At 41.0% G+C, this 26,707-nt stretch overlaps 1 protein-coding gene across 2 annotated transcripts in view; it reads right to left on the bottom strand.

The window, feature by feature from the left end:
- The window catches only part of CA10 (carbonic anhydrase 10), a 199,612-nt gene extending 182,125 nt beyond the window's left edge, over positions 1 to 17,487 (bottom strand). The window contains exons 1-3 of one of the 2 annotated variants that reach the window (XM_032199757.1): positions 17,399 to 17,487; positions 16,614 to 16,756; positions 16,268 to 16,355 (exon numbers count right to left, since the gene is read on the bottom strand). In XM_032199757.1, coding sequence (XP_032055648.1) covers positions 16,268 to 16,328 — 61 coding nt within the window. In that variant the 5' untranslated portion in view covers positions 16,329 to 16,355; positions 16,614 to 16,756; positions 17,399 to 17,487. The remainder of the gene's footprint in view (positions 1 to 16,267; positions 16,356 to 16,613; positions 16,757 to 17,398) is intronic. The other variant, XM_032199756.1, reaches the window with a different exon arrangement.
- Positions 17,488 to 26,707: the final 9,220 nt, after the last annotated feature.

Raw genomic sequence — 26,707 nt, 5'->3', positions numbered from 1 at the left:
AGATTACTGAATTTCCAGTTCTCACTGGCCATTTAAAACAGCTGAAACACAGAAGTGTTGAAGTGGTTCTTTCTTTAAAAACAGTAGGGGTAGATATCATTTCCACTTACTGTACTCCCCACTTTTTAGCTTCCTTATCCCTAACACAGGTCAACTATAAAAGAAATGTGAACTAAATTCTACCCTTCCACGACCCATGGAATCAAGAACAGATTAACCTTTCTGATCCAACACTTACTAAAGAAAAGAAAAGATTAAGAGAAACAAGATGGGAGCACCCTATTTCTGGCTATATTGATGTGCTTGGGATTGCTGGTCAGATCCCATCAGTTCCAAATCAGAGTAATAAAGAAGCTGAAATGAGACTTCTTATCTGCTAGTTGTATTTCTGCATCTCTCACCACCAATCTGAAGCATACGGAAAGCAAATTCCGTGCTGGCATGATGCCCTTCCAACTCACACATCAAAGCGCTGTCTCTTCAGACATTGGAATTGAGAAGGCCTAAAAGTAACATATATGTATCTAACTTATTTAAAGAGTGTCACCACTGCAGGCAGGAGAAAAAGAAGAGCTAAGTATCACAGAGAAAGCAGTCTTAAGGAAAAGCAAGCAGATGTAAAAGGAGGTGGGAAATTAATACAGGTGTCTAGGTTTAATGCCCAACATTAAAAACCTAATTTATACAAAAGGGAGGAGTTGTTGGCTGTAACACTGCCTAAGAGCGTGTGGCAAGTATGAAAGAATCACAGGCACCTTATCCAATCTGTGAGAAAGTGGGACATACCTGGGCTTGGCTAACTCAGAAATATTCAATCAATGTATTTGTAACTCTACTGCTATAGTACTCAAAAGGCACTGATTGTGAAAACTGATCATGAATAGCACAGTAAGTTCCAGGCTTCTAAGCACTTACTGCAGTAACATGGTCTGTTTCCCAACATCTTTGCAGTCCTTGGAGAGGTGTAGATGCAGATTTAATGAGCAATGCATACCATCTGTTAATATTGCCTTTAAGAGCAACTGAGAAAAAAACAGCAATACCAAGAGTGCAAGAGATGGCAGAAGCTTTAAAAAATGGACCATCCATAACAGGGTTCTCTTTGTATGACTGCTGTAAAAACAAATCCCCCAAAATGAGCAAACTACATGTTTATTTGGTAACTGTTAGAATATTTAAGTCAGTCTTAAATCTGGATTAGAACCATGGCATAAACATTTCAGTTAGCAGAGCTAGTGGCCGTATTACTTCCAATTCAAAGCCTAACTCACCACACTGATGCATCCCAGGGCTTGATCCTGCAGCACACATGCTTTGAGTTAGCTCCTTTCTCTTACAAAACAGAAAAGATCTTTAGAGTTGCACTGATTTACATAAACACAGGATCTGTTTGCTTGTTATTTTACACTCAAGCCTAGAGGGTAAAAACTGCTGTAATTCTAATAGAGTAGTATTTCTCACTTACTCACTGGGGTTATAGCTGCTTTGGATGCTAGACACTGGACAGTCAAGCCCCTGGTCCCTAAAGTGTCTAAACAGAGAAAGATAAGTCTGACAGCACAATACATTTTCAGCTATTAGATAGGGCTACTCAACTTAATCCTGAAGCCATTCGGTAGACAGTCACAAACAGAGGGATACAGAGAAACTACTTGGTGTTGCTCCAGTCAACAGGTGCCTCATTTGTCTGCAACGTGAACCTGATCAGGTGGGAAGAACTAATCAGTGGCTGGCCAAACTGCTGGCTAAAGATCCTACCATGGGGCTGTAATTTAGAGCCAGGTCTTACACCCTTGCAACGTGTGGTTAAGCTTCAAAGCCTGTCTGTGGAGCTGCAAACATTACTCAGATCCTGTATGTTGGGAGCTTAATTAGTGCCTAGTTCTCACAAATTAGTCTTCTATAGAATATCATATGAGCCCTTGTATTTATATAGCATTGTGTATTTCTGTTTTAAGTAAGAAAGAGGACACTTTTCATTTTCACATTATCTGTTCTCATTGGTCTACTCACCTCAGTAGGTGTAACTCTTGTTTTCATTTTGATGATGAACTCTCATTTCCTGGAGGATAAGGACTGTACTTCCTAATGGCTGTCAAGACAATAACTTCTTAAGGGATCTCGCGTCTTTCATACAGCCATACATGTACATTTCAGTCTTATGTTAATATTTTTCTCTTTTTCAAGTGAGTTTTGAGAAATTGCCAAAAAAACATTTAAACACTTCAAGTTTACTTCCACAGCCCCAGTTTTATTTGAATACACTATTTAATCTGGAGGGAGAGAAATAACTGTAGGTCTGTAGTTTGCATGATGAGTTTTCTTTGGCCTAGTTTATCCTACATAGCTTTGTGACAAGAGCAGATGTAAAAGCTCTTTGCAGTCCTTAATCAAGACATGCTACTACTGTGATAACCAGAAGGCAAAAGGATAAGCCAAATCACCAGGGTTCAGAAACAGAGATGGTCACATGAAATAAAAGGTTTAGTTTAATTACTAGAATTCCCTAACAGAGTTTTAAGTTAATTATAAAGTTAAAGCCATGTTACCTTACTTTATGTTAGTATAAACATGTAGAATATATTTGTAGTAAGTTAATAATCATAAAATTCTATGACATAGTGACCCTTTAAATCAGAAATGCATTCGTTTTCAGTGAGTTTAATGGGTAATTAATTTATACTCCCTTTTCCCAAGCAGAATAATGCAATTGCAGTTAAAATGCAAAAGCATACTTTCCTACGACTTTTCCAAATCTCCTGCAGTGAACACAAAAGCAAAATATTTCTGCCTGTTTTCAGCATATAATGATAGGAATCAAAACCCCATTCAAAGCAAGACATAATTAGATGATAATTTAAGCATGCTTCCTGTTAAAGAGTTAGTTACGTTGTGTTTTAAACAAACACCAAAACCTAGTTGTTTAAAGCTAGACTGTTGTCATTATTTATTCAATCAAAACCCATTTCATCTTCTGTATGTCATGCAGAAATTGCATCTACACCAATCTGGCAGACACCAGGTACTCAACTCCTTTCATCAAAGGAAATCATATTTAAAAGAATGTATTTTACATTCTTCTATAACAAAATCAAACTCTTTTTTTTTTTTATAATTACACTTTTAGAATGGAGTGTTTCAGAAAATTGCAAACACTTGAAAGCCAAAACAATTCCAATTTGCAACTTTAAGCACAGATGTGGTAAATAGGGCCCAAAACACATAATAAGGGCCTCCATCACTCTGCTTCTCTAATATCAAACCATCCATTCAAATTATATGTCCCCAGAACTCTCCCAGCCACTATCAATTTGATTTCTTCTGCATGCTGTTCCCTCTCCCCTAACTCCAGTCCCCTCCATATTGTACTGATGAAGACCTGATAAAGCTCTCTTCATGCTTCTTCTTCATAGATCCCTGCTGAAGCCCGAACCACTACACTGTAGTGCCCAAAATTTCCACATATCTCTCTACATGGATGAACCATTTCCTCATTGCTTTCCTCTTATTTTTTTATACATTGTTTTTCACCTGAAGAAAACTTCTTACACTTGCACAGAAATAAGTACTGAAATTAAGCCTAGCCAGGCTAGAACTCTGGGTACAGCCCTGAGCCCTACTAATCCAAATCCTACATTGTTTTAGAAAACATAATTTCCCCAAAGCTCTAACAGTAATTTTGCATTTTGCTACATCTTCAAATGCCAATGAAATCCACCTGAAGGTGGATTTCCACCAGAGGGTGGTGAAATCCACCAGCACTGTTAGTGGCAGACAGAGTGAAGAGAGGTAGTGGATATTTGGACAGTTAGGAGCAGTGACCTTGTACCAAGGAAGCACTACCTTGTACCAAGGAAGTGAAAGCAAGACCTAATTTATGTTGTTCTTACTTGAGCTTCTACTAATAACAACTCATCTCTAAACAAAGTAAAAATTTATTTGTCCACATTCATTTAAAATGATATAAACTTTTACTGTTCTATAGAGTAATAGAAATAAAAATGTATAAATTCACTTCCATTCAGGAAGAGTCCAGATCAGCGTCTCAAAGAGCAATAAATAATGGGATACTACTAACATCAAACATCAAGAAAGACAGTTAAAAACATTACAAACCATATCTCAGTAACCTAACAATCTATAGGTTCAGTCAATTTAAAAGATCTAGGAACAGAGGTTTAGTGGATTAGTAACAACAGACCATTAATCTCCGCAGCCTCAATTTTAATCCAGCAATGACCAAAGTGATTGAAAATCATTCTGACCACATGACTAGCAAAGCTTCTAAGCATGGTTCTCTCACATACCTGAATCCCGCAGCAGAGGTCACAGGGTGTTTTTAATGGGACTTTTTACCACGATACCTCTGCTTAATACTTAACTAAACTCAATGCCAACATTTTTGGCAGAGTAATTCCATTGCATACTACCTCTGTGATCTAGGAGCTGATCTGAAGCTTCTGTTTTAGACCTTATTTCAGTCTATGTTAGCAAAGTTTGTACCCCCCCCCCCCAGCAGAATATCCAAAACACATTTGTGTAAAACAAATAATTTTTTGTTTCTACATAAGACTTTTAATCAATGTGTAGGTATTGACAACTGTCATTCCAAGCAAATGCCAGGAGATTATTTCTGTACCGTTTATATAATATGAGTGAAAGTAACATCCAAAACCATTTGAACAGAGTTTTTTTAACTGAACTAGTATTACGCTATGTCCTCTGTTATTATACCTAAGAATGCTCTATTTCCAAGATTTTAGGTTCTGGGTTATTTAGTGACTAGAATCGATTTTTAGATGTCCAGCAATGCGATATTATGTGATCAAGACACAACTTCATCTTTTGGCCTTCTAGAGCAATTACCAGGATATCAGTAAAGTAGCCATTGAAAGAGAGACCTTTCAGAAACGATTTATATTTCACTGTTATGTGCTGCGTTCTGAAATCTGAGTCACAAGTTCTTTTTCAGGAGCATTAAAAGGAAGATGATGACTATCTTGTCAGATACGCTCTTTTATTACTGTGAAGTAAGGAAGTATTTAAAAACATGAAGACATAGAAAGTCCCAGTTACAAAGAGTAAGGAAGTTAAAATGGGAGAGGTAGGAGCACAAGTTATGAGAGTTAAGTGTTTGTGTAGCACCAACTAAAACCAAAGTTTGCAGGTTCCATGCCCTTTGGTAGTCATGGCCCAAATACTTAAGTATGATGTAAATGTATTACAGAGCTTTATCTATCCATTTTAATAAATAGTGCAATACTTAGGTAAACTTTCTTACCACAGTATAAATTTATTCTTAACACCACAGATGAAGCCTGACCTTATTTAAAACATGAAGAACTTTTCAATTTATACACACTGACTATGCTACCACCTTCCCTCAGTAGTAGAGAGGCAATGATTGGTTTATTTTGGTAACACACAGAGGGGTAGAATGAACCACAATTTTTTTTACATATTCCCCATGAGAAGTTCCCTGTTTCAGCTTGACTAAACTCTGCTTTTGCAATTTAGACCATCCCAGGTGCTTGCACAAACTTGGCATGAGGTTTACCCAGGCACCACTGTTCAGCACCCAGTATTGCGGGTCTTCCCTCACCACACAACCCAGTGGTGCGGCCATCCCTCCAGCAGGCACACAGACAGCACCAGAGCCCAGGTCTCTCTACACAGGATGTCCTCTTTATGTCAGTACTTGAGGTTTGATCAAAATAAATTAAAAATTTGTACTGGAAAAAAAGTGGAACAGAAAGTCACACATTAAAATGATTGTGTACAGTCACACATCTCTTGCTATTTTTGTTTTTGTTTACCACAGTCTAGGGGTAATCTATTTACTGTTGTGAAAAATGGCATCTGTTTCATTCAGGGCATCCATATAGAGAAAGATAACTAATTACAATGTAAATAATTTTTATTCTGATTGTACTCTCTCTTGCTATGTTTGTCATACTAGAAAAGTCCACATCTTGACTTCACCATGCAAAGAACTAATACAATTTTACCTAGATCAAAACTATTTTCTATACAACTGCTTAACTTAATCAGTGATTATGAAATTTTCTGCTCATTTTAGCTGGGCATTTTCAAAGATTTTGCATTACTTGTTTATGATACCACTGCTAGACCGTGATTCAGCAAAGCACTTAAGCACATCCTTATTCTAAGTTATTTTACACAATTGCATATTAAGACTCAGATGCAGCAAAACAATTAAGCATGTCTTTTACGCTTTGCATTTTGCTGAATCTATGCATTAATGTATAACGATAATATCTAAAAAGGATGAATAAGTTTTTAGCTGACAAGTATGAAAACATACTAATGTTACCTAATAAAGGTAAATCATATTATTTATTACTCTATATTGCATCCTGTTCCACAGTGAGCTAAATACCTGTGACTCTAGAGCAAAGACACAATTACAGACTGGCAAAGATGAATTGTTAACACCTTGGAGAGAGCCAAGGGCTTTACTGAGGATAAAAATTATGCATCTGCAGGTAATTTTAAATCCCACTTGCAATTACTAACTGCCTCAGGATCATCTGGGCAAATGAGAGAAGACTGGAGTCCTTGTAGATTACTTTGCTTTCCAGCAGGCATGAAAACTTACTACAACAATAAGATACCACTTATAAATATGAATATTAACCAAAAAAATAAAAAATAAATGGTGAAGCCAGGCGAATATATTGGAAAATAAAAAGCAGGAGTTAAGACATCATGAGCAAAATGCCCTGGGATGAGGCCACAAAATAAATTCACATATATATATGCACGGCATATCCAATAGCTATAGAGCAGTAAGTAAAGGAATTGTTTGGTCTGCCGATACCATGAACTCCAAAGAAAATGGGGGCCAGAATCTGTGGTGCCCTCAAACTTCGGTTGTTGCTTATGCCAGCACAAGGCAGATGTGAAACATGAGGCATGCACGTAGGTGCTGCACTTTGAGGAACCCATTCGTTACTCCTAGTCACAATAAAAACTTAAAAGCGGCCAACTGAATGAATGTTAAAAATTTAAGCAGAATTTAAATAACACGTTTATGGAAGAACCTTGTAATACAGTACTGAATTTTACCCTAGTAATACACTAATTCCTGGAAAGCATGCAAACCAATTTAAGTGAAACTCTAATTGATGTGATTCTTAAATACACCATAAATGTACTTCCTCGTATCTTCACTGCTAGTATTAAGAAAAAAAATACCTTCTAATGGACAGGCAGAGAGAGGAGGAGGGATCCAGACCCTGAGAGAACACACCAGGCTCCATGCCATGAAGCCACGCAAGTTTAAACACCAAGGATAATTATGGTCTGAATTTTTGGGTAGACCTATGTGGAGCCAGGAATTGGACTCAGTCATCCTTATGGGTCCCTTCCAACTTGGGATATTCTATGATTCTATAATAAATCTTGCTGAAGCAAACTGCATGAGGCAAAGGAGCAGAAACTACCACAAGCCCGTCATAGAAACTACCATAGACCTTGAAGTTTTAGAAGTTTAGAAGTGGTTATTTTATGTTTCTCGGGGGCAGATTTGCCTGGTTTTCATCATCCAGCTGCAGCCGTCCCCCTTCTAGTCAGAAATTGAGAGGCAGCTTACTTAGTTATGTACCTCAGAGACACTGTTTCCAGAAGTTTCCAGAAGGCATTTGCAAGCACAGGAAGTGCCACAGGGGGCAGTCACCGGCCTGTGGGGCACTGTCCCTGAGGTGAACAGGAGGTCCAGGGAGAGCCACGCAGGGCAGCCACCCTCCTGCCATCACCGGGCTCAACTGTGGCAAGGAGAGGAGACGTGTTCCCCAAAGAAGGTCTGCTGTCAAGCCGATTAATCCAGTCAGCGAGGCGAGGTGAGGTGAGGAGCAGCAGGGCGCGCATGGCTGAGGGGCAGGCGGAGGGCTGAGGTTAAAGGCAGTTTTGAGCCACAGAGGCACCCAGAGACGTGGCTTCTCTTGCCACAGCAGTCTGAGCCAAGGCTACACGGCTGTGTAGGATTAGAAGTGATGTGGAAGGGACAGGCAGATCCTGGGGGTGTTGGGGTGAGCCTGCAGAGCCCATGGGCTTGCCCCCCAGGGCCTGTCAGCACCTTCCCTCCTGGCTCCGGCACCCACGGGCTCCCTCATTTCACTGAGGTGATTCAGTGTCAGACCCTGACCAGAAACATGGTTTAAGAGTAATTCTAGTGCTTCAAAGTGGAAGTGAGAGTGAAAATGAATTGTAATTAAATATTTATATTGCTGTTGGGTGACTTGTCACACAACATTTTACTTCAGATTCTCCTTTGTGGAAGTGTGACCAACACTACTTACTATCTGCAAATTATTCTAAGGTTTACTGATGAACCACACCATTGTTTTTTCTTTTTTATTGAAGTACAGCCCAGTATCTTCCAACCATTACTTTCATTCTTGGAAAAATCCAGACTGCACAATTCCATTCAGACAAATCTGCTGGCAGTGGCTGTTCACACCCTCCCAAGCATCAAACACCTTTTCTTTCAAGCAACAGTTGCCCTTCCTTTCCATAACTAACTGCAGCTTCCCCTATGGGATATTACATACCTGCAAATGCTATGGCTTTCCACCCATGTATGAACAAATAGCTCATTCTCCATGAAATTTCATTTTCAGAGGACTGCATATTGAAGTATTACTATGATTTACTGCCAGCATGCACCAATCGTCAGTACCACCTTTCTCCTAAAGAGAAAATTAGAATCAGTTTCTTTTTTTCTGCCACAGTGGCAAATGCAAATTAACGCTCCTTCTAGCAGCTCAAGTATGTCACTTGGCAAAATAAAATTTAGCTGTGGCAGTAGCAATCCTTCCCACTCCTTCAGTTACCCAACTGCCAGAAGAGCCATCAGGCAGTTTGCTGGAAGGCATGGTCATTCCAACGTCACTTCAAACGATGCAGTTTTCCACACTCAGGCGCACCAAAAGGCCTCTCAGTATTGCTCATTATCTTGTAGCATTAAAAAGGCAAATTATGTAGGAGTCCTGCTATGCTAGTCTTTCTACCAGTGGCAGAACAGAAAAACTCCATTCTGAGGACTATTCTTGAAGCAGAACAGGGCATTATAGTAGTTAACAGTAGGAAAGAACTTAAATTGGAAGCAACCCACAAAACTGACAAGATGATTTTGCAAAAAAACCCCACATTTTCCCTCTAAATCCATCTACTCAAACATTACTTCCAAAAGCTAGAGATGTCAACACATTTAGAGCTTAGCTTCCTCCTGCCTGCATGTGCTTAAAAGCCACTTTGGACGAGACAGTGCACAACTCCATACTTAAAAGCCAGATGACAAACATAGGGTATTCTGAGCTTGATCAAGTTAAGCACTTGATACAGAAAGGAAGAAAGAATGTCAGAATGAACAGATAACATTAAATCTTATATATATATATATATATATATATCATATATTATATCTTATATATAACATATCTTGTTAAAAAGTACATTCTAATTTTTTTTTTTTTTGTGAACTATAGCTGCTGTGATATTTTTCTAGTAATATTACAAAAGATGACACTGTGGGACATTTAAATTTAATATTATTTTAACTACAGAAATACAGATCCACAAATCTAAACCACAAATACTTTTGTATGGAAAAATACACCAAACAGTGAAAGCATCTTTTGTTTAGTTCTGCCTATTGCTTTCATTACCCTGTGTCTTTGTGAACTAATCACCAATTATTTTTCAAGATGAATAAAAGAAAAAAGAAAATATTTTAGGGCTGTAGCCCTGGATAGAACTGTACATGGCACCCCATTGTTCTCAACAGTAGCACAGAGATCTGCCATTTAAAGCTTTTCTCATTGTCAAGCATCAAGTTTTTGAAAGTTGTAAGGCCCAAATCTCATTAACACTAAAGCCACGTATAACATTTTCAGAGTTACAAGGTCTTTTAAAGTGGGTATAAATATAGGTTTCCTTATGCCTTCTTACCTCAACTGTCAACTGCTAAGTACTGCATGAAAACCTTTCCCATATTGATAAATAACACTGCCTATGACACAGCCAGTACTTGCCTGTATCACCAGAAAGGTTACTATGCACAGAACATAGGTCTAAAAAGTTTCAGTCATCTATTTTTTATGACAACAATAACTTCCTATTATATCTTCAAGACCCAGTGGAATTTCAGTGGAAGACCCTTGATAGCTTTTTAACAATCAATGGTTAAATCAGCAATAAAACATTCTACTTTGAATTCAAATGTAAATAGTTTGGGCTATAAATTATCCTATTACCCTTTTTTAAAGAATGTATTCCCTAATTATTTAGCATTACTGTTTCAATTTATCTATCACAATGGAATTTTGTTCCATTTCTTCTCCACTGTATGGACAGGCCCTTCTGCATCGTCTGTTGGCATTGGGGGTTGGAACTACGATGATCTTTTAGGTCCCTTCCAACTCGAGCCATTCTATGATTACAATGGAAATACAGTCATACTAAACAATGTTGCCTCTAAACAAGTCATTAAAAACTTTGATGCCTATTTTCTGTTCCTCCCAACATGATGCATAGTTAAGATGAAAGGAAGATAGGATCAAAATAACACTTATCACAATATGTCAATGTTGTCCATAACTGTCATCTAGTTTTGTCTAATGCTTGAGCTGGTAATAAGATGATGATAAAACAAGCTTATATAGTCTTCTATTAACAGACCAGATGGACCAATCTTCCACTTCATTCTTTGCCATGTTAAGTTTAGCAATAAACAATTGGTAACGGTGAAAACAGCAGTTCACTCCTCATCTAAATGACAGCCTATCAGCCAAGTGGGAAAGCAATGCTTTGACCAATAGCAACAAATCAGAAAAACAGCCTTTTATAGTAGGCAGAATTCCTTGTTCATTGTTATACAAGGAATATTCATAATGCAGATGGCAAGCCCTTTCAGTCCTTGCTGAATTCAAAGTCTAGCTGTAACAGACTTTAAAACGGAAACATTTTCAAGGGCAAAATTTCTCTCTAACATCAGCTGTATCTAAAAAGACTTAAAGAATACCTTTAAAGTGAGAGTGCTTATTTGAGTTGGGGTTTTATTCCTGTTTTAAATAATTTTGTTTTGGAGGCTTAGTATCTAGTTCAATTGGATTACCAATGAGGCAACACAATAAGGATAAGAGGTCCCTTTGAAAGCTGGATATATTCATCACTGAGATTTGGAAAACAATAGCAGTGATAACCAGTTTCTTCCCTTCAGTTTATTGGATGGAAAATAGCTCAGCATAATATGTGCAAAACTATTCATAAATGTTCCCTTCTACTACCTTTACATAGGCTAAAAATATTGGCGTTGTTTTGACACTTTAGCGCCTATCTGGTCACGCTCTAGCTGTAAAACTAACAACAAAAATAGAATGATGAAAAACATAGGACACACGCACACACACACAAAAAAGTAAAGCAGACATTTATAGGAGACTACAAGGCTATTTCCATAGAATTTTAAAGCAGAAACATCTTCACACCTTTTGAAAAGGCGGCAACATCTCTGAAGTGAGAAAGCATTCAAATGATAAGAAACTGAGAGTCTTTGGATACAACATATGGCCTCCATCCTGTGTTTGAATGTGAGCAGGAGGATTGAGTCCACGTGGATTTTCAGTAACATCAACAAACCCCATGCAGGCATGAAGGTTTGCCCACACACATGAAGCTGTGGAGATAGGATAAAGCAGAAAAGAATACTATAGTGGATTGGGTGCCAGAAGCTCTTAGTCACCAGATGCACCAGGCTGCATATTCCACATGCCTGTGCGCCTAGTGATTGCTTTCCTCTCGCATATATATGTGCTATGAATAATTCCTTCCCCTTGGATATCGCATTTCTTAACAAAAGTGCCAGAAAATGCTATTTCTGTGACATTATTTAAGAATAATTAACGTGGTTTCAACGTTTTTGTCCAAACATAACAATGAAGCATTCAGCATTAGCAACTAATGGACATGAGAGCCTTAGTATTCTCTTCTACAAGCACACATGCTGCCTTGAATTACCTCCAGTTGTATAAGGGCAGGAGAAGAAGAGTTATCAGACCTTACACATCATCATTCAATAGCTAATTCAAGCCCTGGCATAATTTAGAGATCCTATAGGACATCTCTGTGTTATGCCAGGTAATAAGAGCTCAGAGACTGAAGAAGCAGCAAGATGGAAAATGAAGTGCAATTGTGCTCCAAGAACACTCATAGACCTCAATGCCAGGAGATGCTCAATACACAGGAGATTCCTTGATACCCAGAAGTTTTTTAATACCATCATAGTTGTTCATGAGATGTGATTTATGACTCCTGTGTGTGCTGCCAAACAGGCTGAAGCAGTTACATCATAGAAGGGATGTGCCCCTACCTGACTTAGGATGACAGCAAAGGATGAAAATGCTTTCAAATAATGAGAGCTGTAGGGCTTGCATGAATTTCATCCATATTAGTTCCCGCAAGCCAAAACAGTAAAAGGTAATATATCAATTCATAGGAAGCCACAAGGATGTTGAACATACAGGTTCTGTAAATCATTTTGTTGATGGATTAACAGAAAATGTACATAGATATCTTCTTAATCAATGCCTACTACAGTAGTACTTCCTTATTTAAATGAAGTACCCTGCAAGGGTTTGAAAACAGCATTCTGATTTTTATCATGAAATTGTTTTTTAATATGTAGAATCACAAAAAATGTTAATTGTTTATACAAATGACTATGCAAGCAAACGTGGCAGCCATTAAGGGATCAAAAACATCTCACTTACAGCTGAGAACACTGATGATAATTAATCTGAGGTAGTATTCTCATCCAGGAAGGATATCTTGGTCATCATGCCAACAACTACAATTCTTTTTCTATACAAACAGTATAGTCCCCATGATATGATTATCTGCATCTTCAAAGGAACAACAACCAGAGGGTCTTTTTTCAGCATTCTGTCTACAGGACATCTTCACTTCAAATACCCTGTGTTCTTTTTATGCTGTGCTATCATAAAAAGGAACAAACCCTCGAAAATCATAATACAAATCATGACTAGTTTTCCTCAGAGACTACAACTCAAAGGAATAAATACGCATCATGACATAGAAGGAAAGAGAGGGCTTTCATTTCTTTCTAAAGGACAGAAATTGTTTTCTTGGTCCTTCAATTTATTCTTATTTCTTGTTTGCATCTGTACAAAGGAACTAGACTATCCTTTCAAACAAACAATTTCAAGTAGCAAAAGCCTTAATTCAGTGTGTCAAGAGAACAAAAATATTCTATTTACAAAGTTCACTGATACATCATTTCCCAAACATACATGGTAGTAATTAAAAATATATATATATATTTGTAGATATCAATACCATTTCTTCCAAACCAAGCAATCTAACTTACACACAGGTAACTGACCAATAAATAATATGTTAGGTATCAAATATTTTGAAAACATATATACCTCTTTTTAATAGATTAAATTGCTTTCCATATTCTAAGTACTCTGAAGATACCACCAAAACTTACAGTCTTAGAAAAATTCACACAAGACACCAAAAAGCCAATTGTGCTATATCTTCATTATTTAATCTAATGAAGAAACAGCGTAAGTACTACATTCAGCACAATTTATACTTAAATGTCACGTAAATACATACCAAAAGACAGTGTGACATTACATCAAACCTATCTTTAATAAATAAGTTTACTAATAATGATAAATTACTCATAAGCTAACTTAATAGTCAATTTTGTTCAGTGACTAACACCATCCCTTTGAACAGCAGCCTTTAAAAGGCCCTAATCCAAATATCCACTGAAATTAGTAGGAAGGCCACCACAGGTTTAGATACACACTGAATTCAGTCTTTGCTAATGTTCAGGAAAGATCCACGCACAGAACAGTCTTCATTGCTGAAACAATTAACTCACTAAGAAAAGAAAAATGCTACCACGTTCCTTAATTCACATTCCTGTAATTTGTAGCAATGTGCTCAAATAGTGTCTTTTTTAAGAAACATGTTGAATGAAGGACCAGTGCTGAAGTGCTAAAAATACATAGTTTCTGAAAACGTGTGTTAAGCTGCAGCAAACCTTGAGAGGCTTCATTACACTTTCTCTTACTTAGACTGTTATCCAGACATCCCAGCTATATAATACGCTACAAAACGTAGTGTAAAAAGGATGACAGATACAAAGTATTAGTGCCAGTCAGATATCTACAAATCTTAATCCTTTTCACCAAGATGACGAAGGATTCCTGAAAAAAATAAAAATCCCTAAGAAGAAAAAAAGAAAGGCTAAATGCATGCATTCATCCTGTGTGTGGTTAAAACAAATTATCTGAAACCACAGCTTTAACCATGAAGCAAAAACATCCCATCATTCACTTATTCAATGTATTACTCAAAAAAAAAAAAAAAAAAAAAAGAGAAAAAGAGAAAAAAAAAAAAGAGAAAAAGAAAATAGGCTGTTTTTAATGCTAGAGGGAGACGGAGAGTGCAGAGAGCCCCTGCAGGACTGATCCCACTACTGGTTTCAGATGCCTGGGTTCCCATGTCTGAAGGTGAGAAAAGGAGGGGGGAAGGTTAGGAAACCCTGGCAGCTAAATGTGTGGCATAAGGACCTGCACAGAATGGGACAGCTTTTTTCTGTCTTGAGATATTACTGTCAGAATAGCCAAAAAAGGGATGAGAGTTTGTTTTTCAATTCTCACTGTGGTACTTACAGAAGTGCCTAATTTGAAGGGAACTGTACAGGTGGCATATCATGCTGAGCTAAATAGATAAGTGTGAGATTTAAATGACAAGAGGCAGCAGGTTTTGCGGTTCTAAAGAGCGAGAAAGAGAATTATTCTGATGGTACCAGTGGGCACAAGTGGAAGGTCAGCTTGGGGTGCTGCCAGCGTCACCTGGGTGGTTGGTGGCAGATGGTGCCGGTCTGGAAGGATAAAAGAAGGACTCGTGTACCCCACAGGCTGAGAGCAACAGAATTTGCTCAGGGATACAAGAAGTTTTGGGGAAGGCACAGGCAGTACAAATTACTGTAGATGCTGCCACCCCAAATGTCAGTACCAGTGTCACCGGTCCAAGGGTTGCAGGGGTGGATCAGCCGGGCAGCGCTGCAGAGAGCGCAGTCAGGCAGGCGCTCTCAGGGTGAGATGCTGCAGGCGCTGCTGGCTGGGTGCTGGGCCAGGCCCATGTCTGCGCAGTCCCAGGGGAGCTCCGGGGCTCCCTCTCCCCAGGCATCTCCAGGGGGGAGTCTGTGATGCCCACCAGGACGCCCCATTGCCCCCCTGCAGCGTTCTGCCTGCTGTTGCTCGCGTTCCCATTTCTGGACTTACGCAACAACTCGGGGGCAGCAGCCGCCTGCAGGGAAGCGGAGCAGCAGGAGCCGCAGGCAGCTGAATCCCCATGGGGCTCCCCAGAGTGTCCCAAACTAGAAAACTGGCCACCTCCCCTCCACTGCCTCCCGCAACATAATTATTCCAGCATGACTGACATGACAAATTAACAAGGCAGCCAGGGCTTTTGCAGCAGAAGGGAGTGTTTTCCCCCAGAATAAATTGTTCCAATCCTTTACGCTAGACACCCGGCCGTGCCTATTCATTAATTGGACAAGCTCTGGTGACAACTGAAATTACCTGATTTCTACATACTGGAGAGAGAGAGAGCATTTCAAGCTTAACATGAGAAGCCTAAAGCTGGAATCCCAGCCCCCAAGGCGTTCTTTGGATGGGGTTATTAAAATAAAAAAAAATCATTTTAAGAGCGTAGGCACAGCAAAGCTCCCGTTTAAAAGCAGAGGCACGTTCGTTAGTATCATTCCTCCCTTTGCGGTCCCTGAACTGTGGCAGCAGAACATGACAAGTCTGCCAATGAACCGCAAACCTTGTAAGATCCACAGATCAGCCGAGTTTAAGAACTTCAGGAACTATGAAATTCTGAGATTACTGGATGGTGGGATTAATTATCACAGCCATTAGCACATTAGGAATTTGAAGCATCTCCTTAACCAGCACACTGTGGTTATTTCTTGCAACCAACGTATCATAATCACGAAACAGGTAGCGGAATTAAGGGGGGCATTATAGTTGGGGATTTCTGTCACGTTCCACACATGGTATGTTGTTCATGCATTTTTTTGACTACTGTTTTGACTTGGATGTAGCCGTACCTCTTGCCCCTTCCTAAGGGAAGCCCTGGGAACCCTGAAGGGTATTTCTCCCCCATGCCCGCCCTTTCGATGCCGGTTGCGTACCTGAAATGCAGACGATGAAATTCGCTTGCAGAAGAAAAAGCACCTCCCAAACAATTTCCATCCTCCGATTCTCATGCCAAGTGCATCCCTCGGCGAAAAAAAATAACAAAGATCAATATCGCAGTTTGAACGATCCCAGCAATTTTCCTTTCGGACTTGCAGCCTGTATTCCCCAGATGTGCTGACAACACATGTCCGAGCTCTCTCTCTGTACAGCTCAAGCGAGATCCCTTCCCTTCCTTCGCCCTCCAAAAAAGAGCACGAAGCCGACTGCCAGCACAGGGCTCTTCCTCCACGAGCGAGTAAAAAATCCACCAGATTTCCCAACAAGACATAGACCACAAACCCCAACCGATCCGGTCCGGAGAGCGTCTCTATTCCAGGGCGGCCAGACGCGAGTTACCCCAAACTCCGCACGGCTCAGCGGGGCGCTGCCAACATGCCCGGGGCAGGGAGGCGGCGGAGGGAGAGGGCTTTCCTCTCCGGCTGCTACAAAACGAGCGGAAAAAGATTAATACCCGCTGCAACGCCTTCTCCCGCCCCTAGAGCCCGGGGAGGGCAGCCCGGAGCGGCAGCCGGCTCGGCTCCAGCCCTGCCGGGCTTTTTCTGCAGTCCCAGCGAGCCCAGGCGGCTTTCCGCCGCCCGACTGCAGGGGTCGGGCTTGCCCCGCGTACGGGGCTGCCCTTCCCCGCCTGGGCTGGCCCCGGACCCGGTCCTGGGTCCCCCCCCGGGTCGCCCCCGGCTGTCCCGGTGGGGCCGGGAGGGTTACATCGGCTCTGCCCCCCCCGGCGGCTCCGAGCTGCCCCAGCGGGGGCTGCTGCGAGCAGCGGGGGCTGGTGCGCAGAGCCGGCCGGCTGCGCTCCGCTGAGGCTGGCGATATTTTCAAACTTGTTTAAACAAGGAGGAAAAGGAGAGAACGCCAAAAAATAGCAAACTTCGGGCGGGTTTGGCGCTGGGGAGGCGGGCGGAGCGGCCAGCCGGGAGTTGGCGAAGTGCTGGCGCTGCAGCGCGGCTGAGCGCATCCCGCACCCGCCGCGCTCCTGCAGAGGCACAGCCCCGCTCCCCGGCCCCAAATGAGCAGCGTCCCCTCGGGGTGGAGGGGGATGGAAAGGGGGACAACCTCTTACTTACCCCAAATCCTCCCGCCGGTTAGCTGGCTCAGCTCACCCGCTGCGCCCCCGCTGCCCGCGGTCCCGCAAGCGAATCGAGGTCGGGCTCGGAGCCGTTTTGCCGCAGCCGCCCCCCGCCCGCCCCCTCGAGCAGCGCGGAGGTACCGGGGCCGGCCGCCCCCCCCCCCCCGGCCCTATCGCCGACTATTCGCCCATCGCCCCCCGGCCGGGAGCGCGCTGCGGGATGCCGCGGGGCGGCAGCGCCGGGCACGGCGGGGGCTCGGCGCGGCGACGCGCACGGGCGGGGGGGCGGCGGCGAGCGCGGGGCTCGGAGGAGGCGGTGCCAGGGCGGGGGGGCTGCGGCGGGCACCGGGCTGCTACGGCCGGTGGAGGCGGGGGGGGGGGGGGACACATAAAAGAAGGAAGGTTCCAGGTCGCATCGGCTGTCCGGCTTCCCAGGGATGTTCTAAGAGCTGCTGCTCACTTTGGTTTAAATGTGGATCCGTTTTTTTAGTAATTTTTTTTTTTCCCCCAAAAAAAACCAACAAGGACACCTGGCTCGGGGAGGGGTTGGGCTTCCCCTTCTGCGGAGATGGAAATCGGCACGGGGCTGGGGAGCTGCGGGGTAGGGGCTGCCCCTGGCAGGCTCGGACCGGAGGGACAAGGGGGGTCCGGGGATGCCGGCTCGGGGCAGAGAGGGGCACCTGGCTCTGCTTCCACTGCGGGAGCCTTCGTGAGCACCGTGTGGCAGAGGGAGGGGAGGGAGGGAGCTGCTTTGGGCTTCCAACAGCTCCCCCATCTCCTGGCAGGTACGCAGAGGTCGCATTACAAATCCTCCAGCGGGGGATGCATGCATAATGCAGTGAGCATGGGGTGGCTTATAAACAGCACTCCAGCCCGGGGCATGCTTGTAAAATGCACCTTTGCCTGGATTCTAGCAAAATGGGAATGCCTGGATCTCTGAATGGGGAAGGAGAGGATCTTCAAGAGACGAAACCACAGCCTGGGTTGTTATTTTCATCGGCTCTGAGACATGTGTAGGAGTCATAGGTTTCAAGTCATCCTGACAGTATTTAATTGCGGTAGATCAGGTTCCTTGAGTGATTCAAAGACCCTGGATGGGACAAAATCACCAGTATTTGAAAGGAAGAACTGGACTGCAGGTGCTTAGTAGTCAATATAAATTCCTGTATTCGTTTTGCCAGTTTTTAAGGTAGCGTAAGTGCTCTTTGCACTGCAGCAGCCTCTGCTGATGTTTATTCTCTCTCTTCTGATGGGTTAAAAGGGACTCAGGGTTTTAGCAAACTATTTGCCGTCATCTGGGCAGTGAGACCAGCTAAGTGAGGCTGGTCAGGAGCCACTGTCATTCAAGGCTCAAAGGACAAATAACTTAAAGAATTCCCATATTGTTTTATGGATTTTCAGTAAACAGTGGGACTGTGTAGGAAGAGGGATTTCTTTCCTTGGTGGGATTGCAGAATGCTGGGTTTAGTTTGAATACTTAAATTGAAGGAAGAGAGAATTAGCTCTCTTTAGTAAAGTTAATGTATAGGAGTTAGAGAACTGGGGGCGAGCAGGCATTTATTAAGGATGTCACAATATAGATATGCCTTTGGGCACTGAGTCAGTTGTCCAGAAGCACCAAACCAGTATAGATTTTTAAAGAGGTTGAAATATGATTTGCATCTGGTTCTTGAAAAGTTAATGAAATAAGGACTGCAGGGAGCCCTTCTGAATCATTCCTTTAGGATCACATTATCAAATGAAGACTCCAATAAGCAGAAGAAACAATTATTATTGGACCCAAGACCTTGTTTGTTGAGTATTTTGTGTTTTCAGAATCGCATAAAATAGCATGCAACTCTTTTTTATTCCTTCTTTAAAAGCCAAGTTAACATTTCCTGCTCTGGCATTATGAAAGGAATGAGTGTCACTCTCGTCTAGACATATTTAAGCATGCCTTAGGAAATTCTCTCCCACTGATGCTCACTAAAGTCCTTTACTCTAATTGATGAACATTTCCCATGGAGTTGGCTGTAAATTCTCTTTTGGATTTTCCCAATTCATTTCTCACAAGAGCATCCCTGTCCAGAACACAATGAGACACTTATCTTTTATGTTCATATTTACACAGTCACCCTTGTTCCTAAAACAGTGCCCTTGAAATTATGGCATCATATGGGAGGAAATGAATGTCTCAAGCAAGTAAAAAATATGCTGGATCAAGAAACAGGTGTGGAAGGCTAGCGTGTCTTTTAACTTCTGTATTGAAATGACCTGCTGTAAAAGTGTGTGTTGTCCATTGAGCCAGAAAGGAATCTGACTGGTGACAAGAGAGAATGCCAAATCCTATGCAGCAAGCTCATATTTAATTCCTGTTGATGTTAGTGGAACTTTAGTATGAGTTTAATGGCAGGAAATAAATAAATAAATAAAAAGTAGTTGATGCTGGCTGCTAGCAGGTAGCCCAAAATCCCAACTGCATTAATGTTTCTTCATCCTTTCAGTCTGGTATGTTCATCCTATTCTCCTCATGTAATCCTTATGTTTATTTCAGTGGCCTGAGATAAATAAGTAGTTTGCATCTTAGACCAGGAAATCTAAGAGGAATGAAAGGCAAGTTGAAAGTTTTCGTCACCTGGAAAATACAGTAGTGAGCTCAGAAAATAAATACTTTTTAAAAAAATCTAGATAAATAGTAATGAGCTCCTTCTGCTGTCGTTCACTTGCTCTGATGTTATTTGACTGGCAGTGGCCTTAAAGCTTGGTTTTGAAGTCATTATGGCTGCATTGGCTGCTGCAGCTCCACAGGAAAGCTTCCTTCAATGAAGTTGAATGGATGTCAATATGGGCCGATTCCAAAGCCCACTGAAATCAATTGAAGTATTTCTGCAGACTTCGGTGATCAGGCTCTCCCTGCCAAATTTGGCACAGCATATTTGGTCCCAAGAGAGGTGCCTTAATATAGTATGGTGTATTTGGGAGAGAAGGAAAAGGTACTATAGAGCAGAATGTAACTCTTCTGTGTTTATTGGTGTTGCTTGTAGTTCAAAATAGAAAAAAATGCTACTTGTGGCATCATTTTTTATTAAATGACTTTCCATTCAAAACTCCTTCGGTAACTCACTAAAATGAAGGGGTTTAGTATTTGCTGCATTTATCTGATTTACATTCGTATTTGTTGGCTAAACTTCTTAAACTTAATCGTGCCAGCCTTTGAGCTGTACTGAAGTCATTGGCCGACTTGTGTGCCCAGAGGTAGAGATGACTATAAAGTGTTCTTAGACAAGTCTCTGAACCATGTTCAAATATTTCAATTGTGAGGATTTTACTATCTGGAAGTGTGGCTGGGATTTTCTGTCAGAGTTTAAAAGTAGCTAACATATTAATTACAAGCCAGACACCTAGCATCTTCAGGCCAGGTTTACAGGGAAACACTTTTTGTTTCAGCTATGCTAAAAGAGTTCAAAAAGTACTCAAAAAAATCACATGCTTTCATACCAAAGTAAAACATTCCAGTTCAATAAAACAAAACTATGGTTTGTACCTTCTCAGAGGAGCCAGCATTTTGACTCATTTGACACAAAATGAGCTTGGATGGGAAAAGATCAATTGTAGAAATCGTTTTGAGCTGGGCAACTTCTGAATAAAGTGGGTTGGCCCGTGGCTCCTGCGCTGTCGATGGAAGAGGTTGCTGCCATTCATCACTACTGAGCTGCCGAAGGTTCCCACTGAGGGGGTGCAGCAGCTTGCCTGTGCGCTCCCTGGCTCATTTCTGTCAAAGTAAGTCAGATCAGCAAAGGCCTGCTATTGAAGCTGTCTGAAGCTTCTGGCACATTTCCAGCAATTAAGCTGGCAGAGCTGGAACAATTCTTGCTCTGACTTGTTTTCCCCTGTCCCAGGGGTTGCTGGCCCCATGGCAGGGTTGATGGAAGAACTTGTGAGTCAGCTTCTGAATTGCCGCTGGGAACAGGCTAGGATGTAAGCATGAACCAAAATCAATGCTAAATCAAAATGAAAGAAAGGGCTATCGCTGCAGTTCACTCAGGTGGAAGAAAGCTCAAGGGTCTCCAGATCCAAACGGGGATTTGAAGATCATCCAAAACCAGCAGTCTATTAGTGTCCAGCTTAGGGAACCTCACCAGAGTGTAAAAGAACTGGACCCTGACCACTATTAAAATGAAAGTAGTTCCTTGGAATAAATTATCACAGGGATAGCATTGAGCCTTGCTATTGTAAATCATGCGAATGTGATACCATTCCTCCTTGTCTTAAGTTTATCCTATATTTCCGCTTGTATTCCAGGTGGGACTTAGTTTTTTATTGCAATTAACTAAATTGTTTATAGAAGTAAGACAAAAAGGACTTTCGTGTTTAGGCTGTACATTTGAATGTCTTTCAGTGCAACTTCCAAAAGACTTCAGATAAGGCAGTAAAATATCATAATAAATTGCAAAACCCTGCCAAAAACTTTTGTGCATTCTATACAAACATTTGAAGCTATAATAAAGAATAACACACACAGTTATTTTAATATAAGAATCAAAACTTGTCTACTCACACCTTCAGTCTTTATTTCCTCTATAAAGAACTCCAATCTTAGGAAATGAGTGTGGGATTTGGAAAGAATTTATAGTCCTGATTGTGCCAGCATTGACTATAGGGCTTTGGACAAGCTTGCTGTATCACATTTTCTTGCATTTATAAAACAGGCTGCAATTTAGCAAGGAATTCAGTAAGACCTGGTTAAGAATTTGCAGTAAGAAAGGTGGTATTGACTTTCGCCACTCGAGGAGTAAGAACAGCTCACAAGTGCCCAAGCTCCTCTGAGGCTATAGAGCACCACGAGCCAGCAAGTGGGAAGGCAGTGCTGAATTCAGCCAGCTCCCAGGCTTCCTTCCTCAGCTCTTGCAATTTTTTTTCAACACTGCTCACTCTCTAATGCACTGTGTGTTCCCTTCTCCCCACAAAAGCAGCAGCGCCGTGGGGCCTGCTGCATTGGTGGTCCAAGTCAGCCAAGGAGGATGAGGCTCAAAGGCTCTGCTGTAGCCCTGCTGGGATTTCATCATCGTCAGCAGTCTGCTGCCTGTGACAATTCCCTGCTTGTCTGCATGTGAACACAGTTTTCATAGTCAGGTGCCTCATTCTAAACTTATAGTTAGCCCCCTCCATTTCCAGAGATGCTAAAGTACCTTCTTGGTTCAGGTGTTAAGCGAGTTAACATTAGAAAAGCCACTAGCAATAGGTGAGCTGCTGACAGCGTAACTATAAATAGTCCTAGTGCTCCTGTTCCATATATTGTTACTGCCATGCTTTCTTGTATTTTCTGAGAATATCTTCAGTGCTTATAAATAGTGCTGACCTCACTAAGGAAACTGATAAAAAATTTAACGTATCATTGTAAAAATACAGCTTCTAAGAATCCATCAGTGCGACGGACATTAAAGTAATTATTTTCTTGTATTGATGGTCTTTATCAAAACTCAAATGGAATTTACATTTTACTGGTAGAGATAATGATGCAATTTATTTGAAGTTAAAAACACCCCTAACAAAGCAGTGAGGAAAATGACTGGCAGTTAACTATTAAGTCAATCAATGTGGTTTTCCTGTGACTCAGTCTATTCATTATCATAAAGGCTTATTTTCAGTCCAAATCTTCTTTTTCGTATCTGAACTCCAATAAACAGTGTTAAGACATCAAGTATTTATGAAATAACATTCTTCTAATTCAAAAAGACATATGTGAACTGCAGTGATTTAGTTTTCCTGGAAGTGAGAATTTAGTCAGAAGAGTGTTTAAAACCTCTTGCTGTCTTGCAGTTCCTCAATAAACCTCAGTAGGCTCCTAGGAGACTTAGCAGCTGTGCGCCCACAGAAGTAGGTTTTTCTGAGTAGGCAAGTGGAATGGGAAAACGTTTTTTTTTTCTTTCTTTCTTTCTTTTTTTTTTTTTTTTTTCTTTTTTACTAGTATCAGTCACCAGATAAAATTGACTTCAGGTGATGCAGTGCTTACAGTTCTTGTAATATTCTTATTTCCCTCATCTGGAAGGGTATCATTGATCTTGCCTTTAGAAGTAACTGAAAAGCTGAAAGAGCAACGTTTAGAGGTAAATAGGGGTTGCTTTGAGTGTAACTGACTGCAGTCTGTTCCAGAGTGGTGGATGCTGAGCTGGGGTATTCTTTTAATCCAGCATATGGATTTGACTAAATTCAGAGACTGTGTGGACTGATATAAACTATGCCAAATGCCTCGTGTTCCAGCAGGGTTCTTCTGGTAAACGGCAGTTATTGGCCTGTACAGGTGCTTCTGCTGTGTCTCCTCTCATTTAGCTGCGCTCCTGGCATCATGGCATCACAACCACCGATGGGCTGGGTTTAGCACACTGCTTACCGCTGGGCTTTGCCCCAGAATCCATGCATGTCTGCCACCTTCAAGGTAAATTTGGTTTGGAAAAAAGGCTGCAAAGTTGCTGTCTTGTACCGCAGAATGTCACTCTATGTTTCTGATTGTTTCTAAAGCTACCTGCAGTGGATATGGGAAAGAGAACTTCTTCTTTTCTGTTTTTCTGCCACTATCCTTCTCTCTTGCAAGTTTGACTTAATTAAAAGATCAAAAGCAGTATATATTTTTTGATACTGAAGATTCTTTGTCATCTCAATCTGAAAGAAGAGAACACATATCTTTAAAATGATTCTGATATGGATCTTACTGGTTCCTTATTACAGATTCTGACAGTCAATTGTCACCTAGTGCCTATTTAATATAATTTCTTATGCCACATAGAACAACGATGATTGCACTATCAGATTAATAATATATATATGTGTGAGCCAAGGCAGCTACGTTGTAAATTTTCAGGCTATGCTCCTCTTGGAGTGGATTGAGTAGGGATCTCATGTTTCTGCTAGGAAGTAAAGGCATCTGTTTGCAGGGGATTTCTCCTATTGTGTTAAAATCTACTACCAGGGTATTTGGAAGGAAAAAGGTAAATTCTGAGCATACCTTATTTCCTGCATAATGGCCCAGTGAGAAGTGCGGGAACTCATTAGAAGTTTTCTCTGCTGAGCTCCGTGCTTGAACCTAAAGGTTATATATCTAGTAAAAAAGTCATGTTCCCTGGCTTCTTTGTGTGTGGCTATTGTTTAGGTTTGTGTGCCTGTGGACAAGCAGACAGAGTCTTGTTAAAATTGTCTATTTCTATTCGCTGTGTTTTTGTTTTTGTTTTAATATTAATGCATGATCCATTATGCTTTCTGTGGGAAATGCATTTTTTTGTCGGTGGTGGTTTTTGTAATTACAAACAGCAATTAAGAGGGAAAAGGAGGAACACAGTGAGTAGTATTGTTCTTGTCTCTTTCTGGATTTTTTCTTAAGTTTTGTAATCAAGGTTTTCGCTAAGCAGATCTTTATTATGCAAGAAAATACCTCTCTAGTACTTTTTTAAGCAAAAACAGTTAATATGAGTATTCCAAAAGCAGAGATTAAAACAAATATCACAACATTAGATGTTGTTCCCTGCTACTTTTCACATGTTGCAGATGTCCATAAAGCATCAATTATAGGCCTGAGCTTGGTTCCATTACAGCGAATGGGAGGTTTCACCCTCTGATTTTTACCACATTTCCTTTGAAATTAAGCCTCAATTCAGCCTTTTGCCAGCTGGATAACTTTCATCACAAAAGTAATTCAGCAAATGGAATTATTCATGTGCTTAAAACAGATTATGCACTCTTTTTTTTTTTTTAGTAGGAGGCATCCTGAGGCACAGTGTCTCATACAGCACAACTGCAGTTTATAGTCAATAGACTGGAATAGCTGCAGTCTGCATGGCACTTCCTCAGCTACTGTGTGAACCAATATTTTGTGTTCATTTGCAGCATTTCAGAAGAAACTAACCCTCTTGTAATTCCTTCCCCTAAATCTTACTAGTTCGGGAAAGAATCACTTGTACTGATGCTTTGTTTTCAATTGGTTTTGTCTCCCTTAGTTTTCCTCTGTAAAATGGGAATAATCTTCGCAAAGATGCAAAAAAAGGTTAACAGTTAATGCTTGCAGTAAGGTCTGAAGGTAAGAACCATGTAAGAAAAGATGTTACTCAAAAAATTTCCAGGCTGGCTGATCTGCAAGAGCTGTCAGTAGAATTACAGGACCAGTGAAACTTATGCATTGTATTTTTCTAGAAATAGAGTAGAGGAGTTGGCACCTAACACAATTCAAAGGGTGAGAACAAGCCCTCAAAAAGAAAATAAGACTGTTCTGACTTTTAGAAATCTTTATAAACGTCATTTAGTGTCATTTTCAAATACCTTGAAGGGATCATAAAACTTTGCTCTTCTCTGATCATTGTACCACTTAGAAGAGGAAAGGTATGAACAGCCATAACCCTGGCACATTTTTAACAATACTCAGGACCAAAGGGGATTGTAAGATGGAAACTTTGATAACAAAAACATAAAGATGTCATTGTCAACTATCTCAAAATATACACGCTTGTTGTAAATGTCACATAAGCCTACAGCTAAGTGATGGATCACAGTTTCCTACGTTTTTGAAGTATTCCTGTTGATGAACACTTTAACTCCTTCATGAACAAGTTATTCTTTGTCCCCAAATTTGCCTTCTGTCCTTATGCTTGGTATCACTGAAACAAAATGCCTCATTTAATGAGTCAGTTGCAAATACATGCTAGAATTTTGGTTCTACGCTGCACAGAGGAAAACAAATACTTGGAAAATGTTCGGTAAAAAACACAGATAATAGCATAGATCACTGCTAACAATAGGATGAAATATTTCCTCTTCGTTAAAATAATAATGGCAGTAAGTGGTAAGCTAAACTGAGTATCAGAGACCTAAGGACTAACTTGTGCCTCAGTATATGTCAGCAAAGTGTTTAACCATAAGATTAAAACTAAGCAATTGAATGTAAGCATCCTTGTTCAGCTCTGCACACAGTAGACCTCTTGGCTGAGTAAAAGGCATACAAAACTGTTTTAAGAACATCAGGTATGCCAGGATGGATCTTGGCCCATTAGGCCTTGACCCAGTGATTGCTCATGTTTGCTTGTGTTTGCCACCAGACTGGAAACAGTTTCTAACAGGGACATTTGTTATTGCAGACCCAGGTCCTTTTGGTGCTCTGGAGGTGTCAGAGGTTTAAATGCTTGAGGATTGCCATTTTCTGGTGCCATCAAGCCCTGCTTCATGCAGTCTCTCATCATGTGATGTGGAGAGCATGCTACTTATTTTTCTACATGATTAGGTAAGTCACATGCACACCCTAGCCCATGGAAGTGGAGATTAATTAATTGTTTCAACTTCTCTATCC

This window comes from Aythya fuligula, chromosome 18 (assembly GCF_009819795.1).
Source record: "Aythya fuligula isolate bAytFul2 chromosome 18, bAytFul2.pri, whole genome shotgun sequence".
In the NCBI taxonomy this organism is placed as follows: domain Eukaryota; kingdom Metazoa; phylum Chordata; class Aves; order Anseriformes; family Anatidae; genus Aythya; species Aythya fuligula.
Note: the sequence above shows the minus strand (reverse complement) of the source record. Positions and strands in the feature narration are given on the sequence as shown.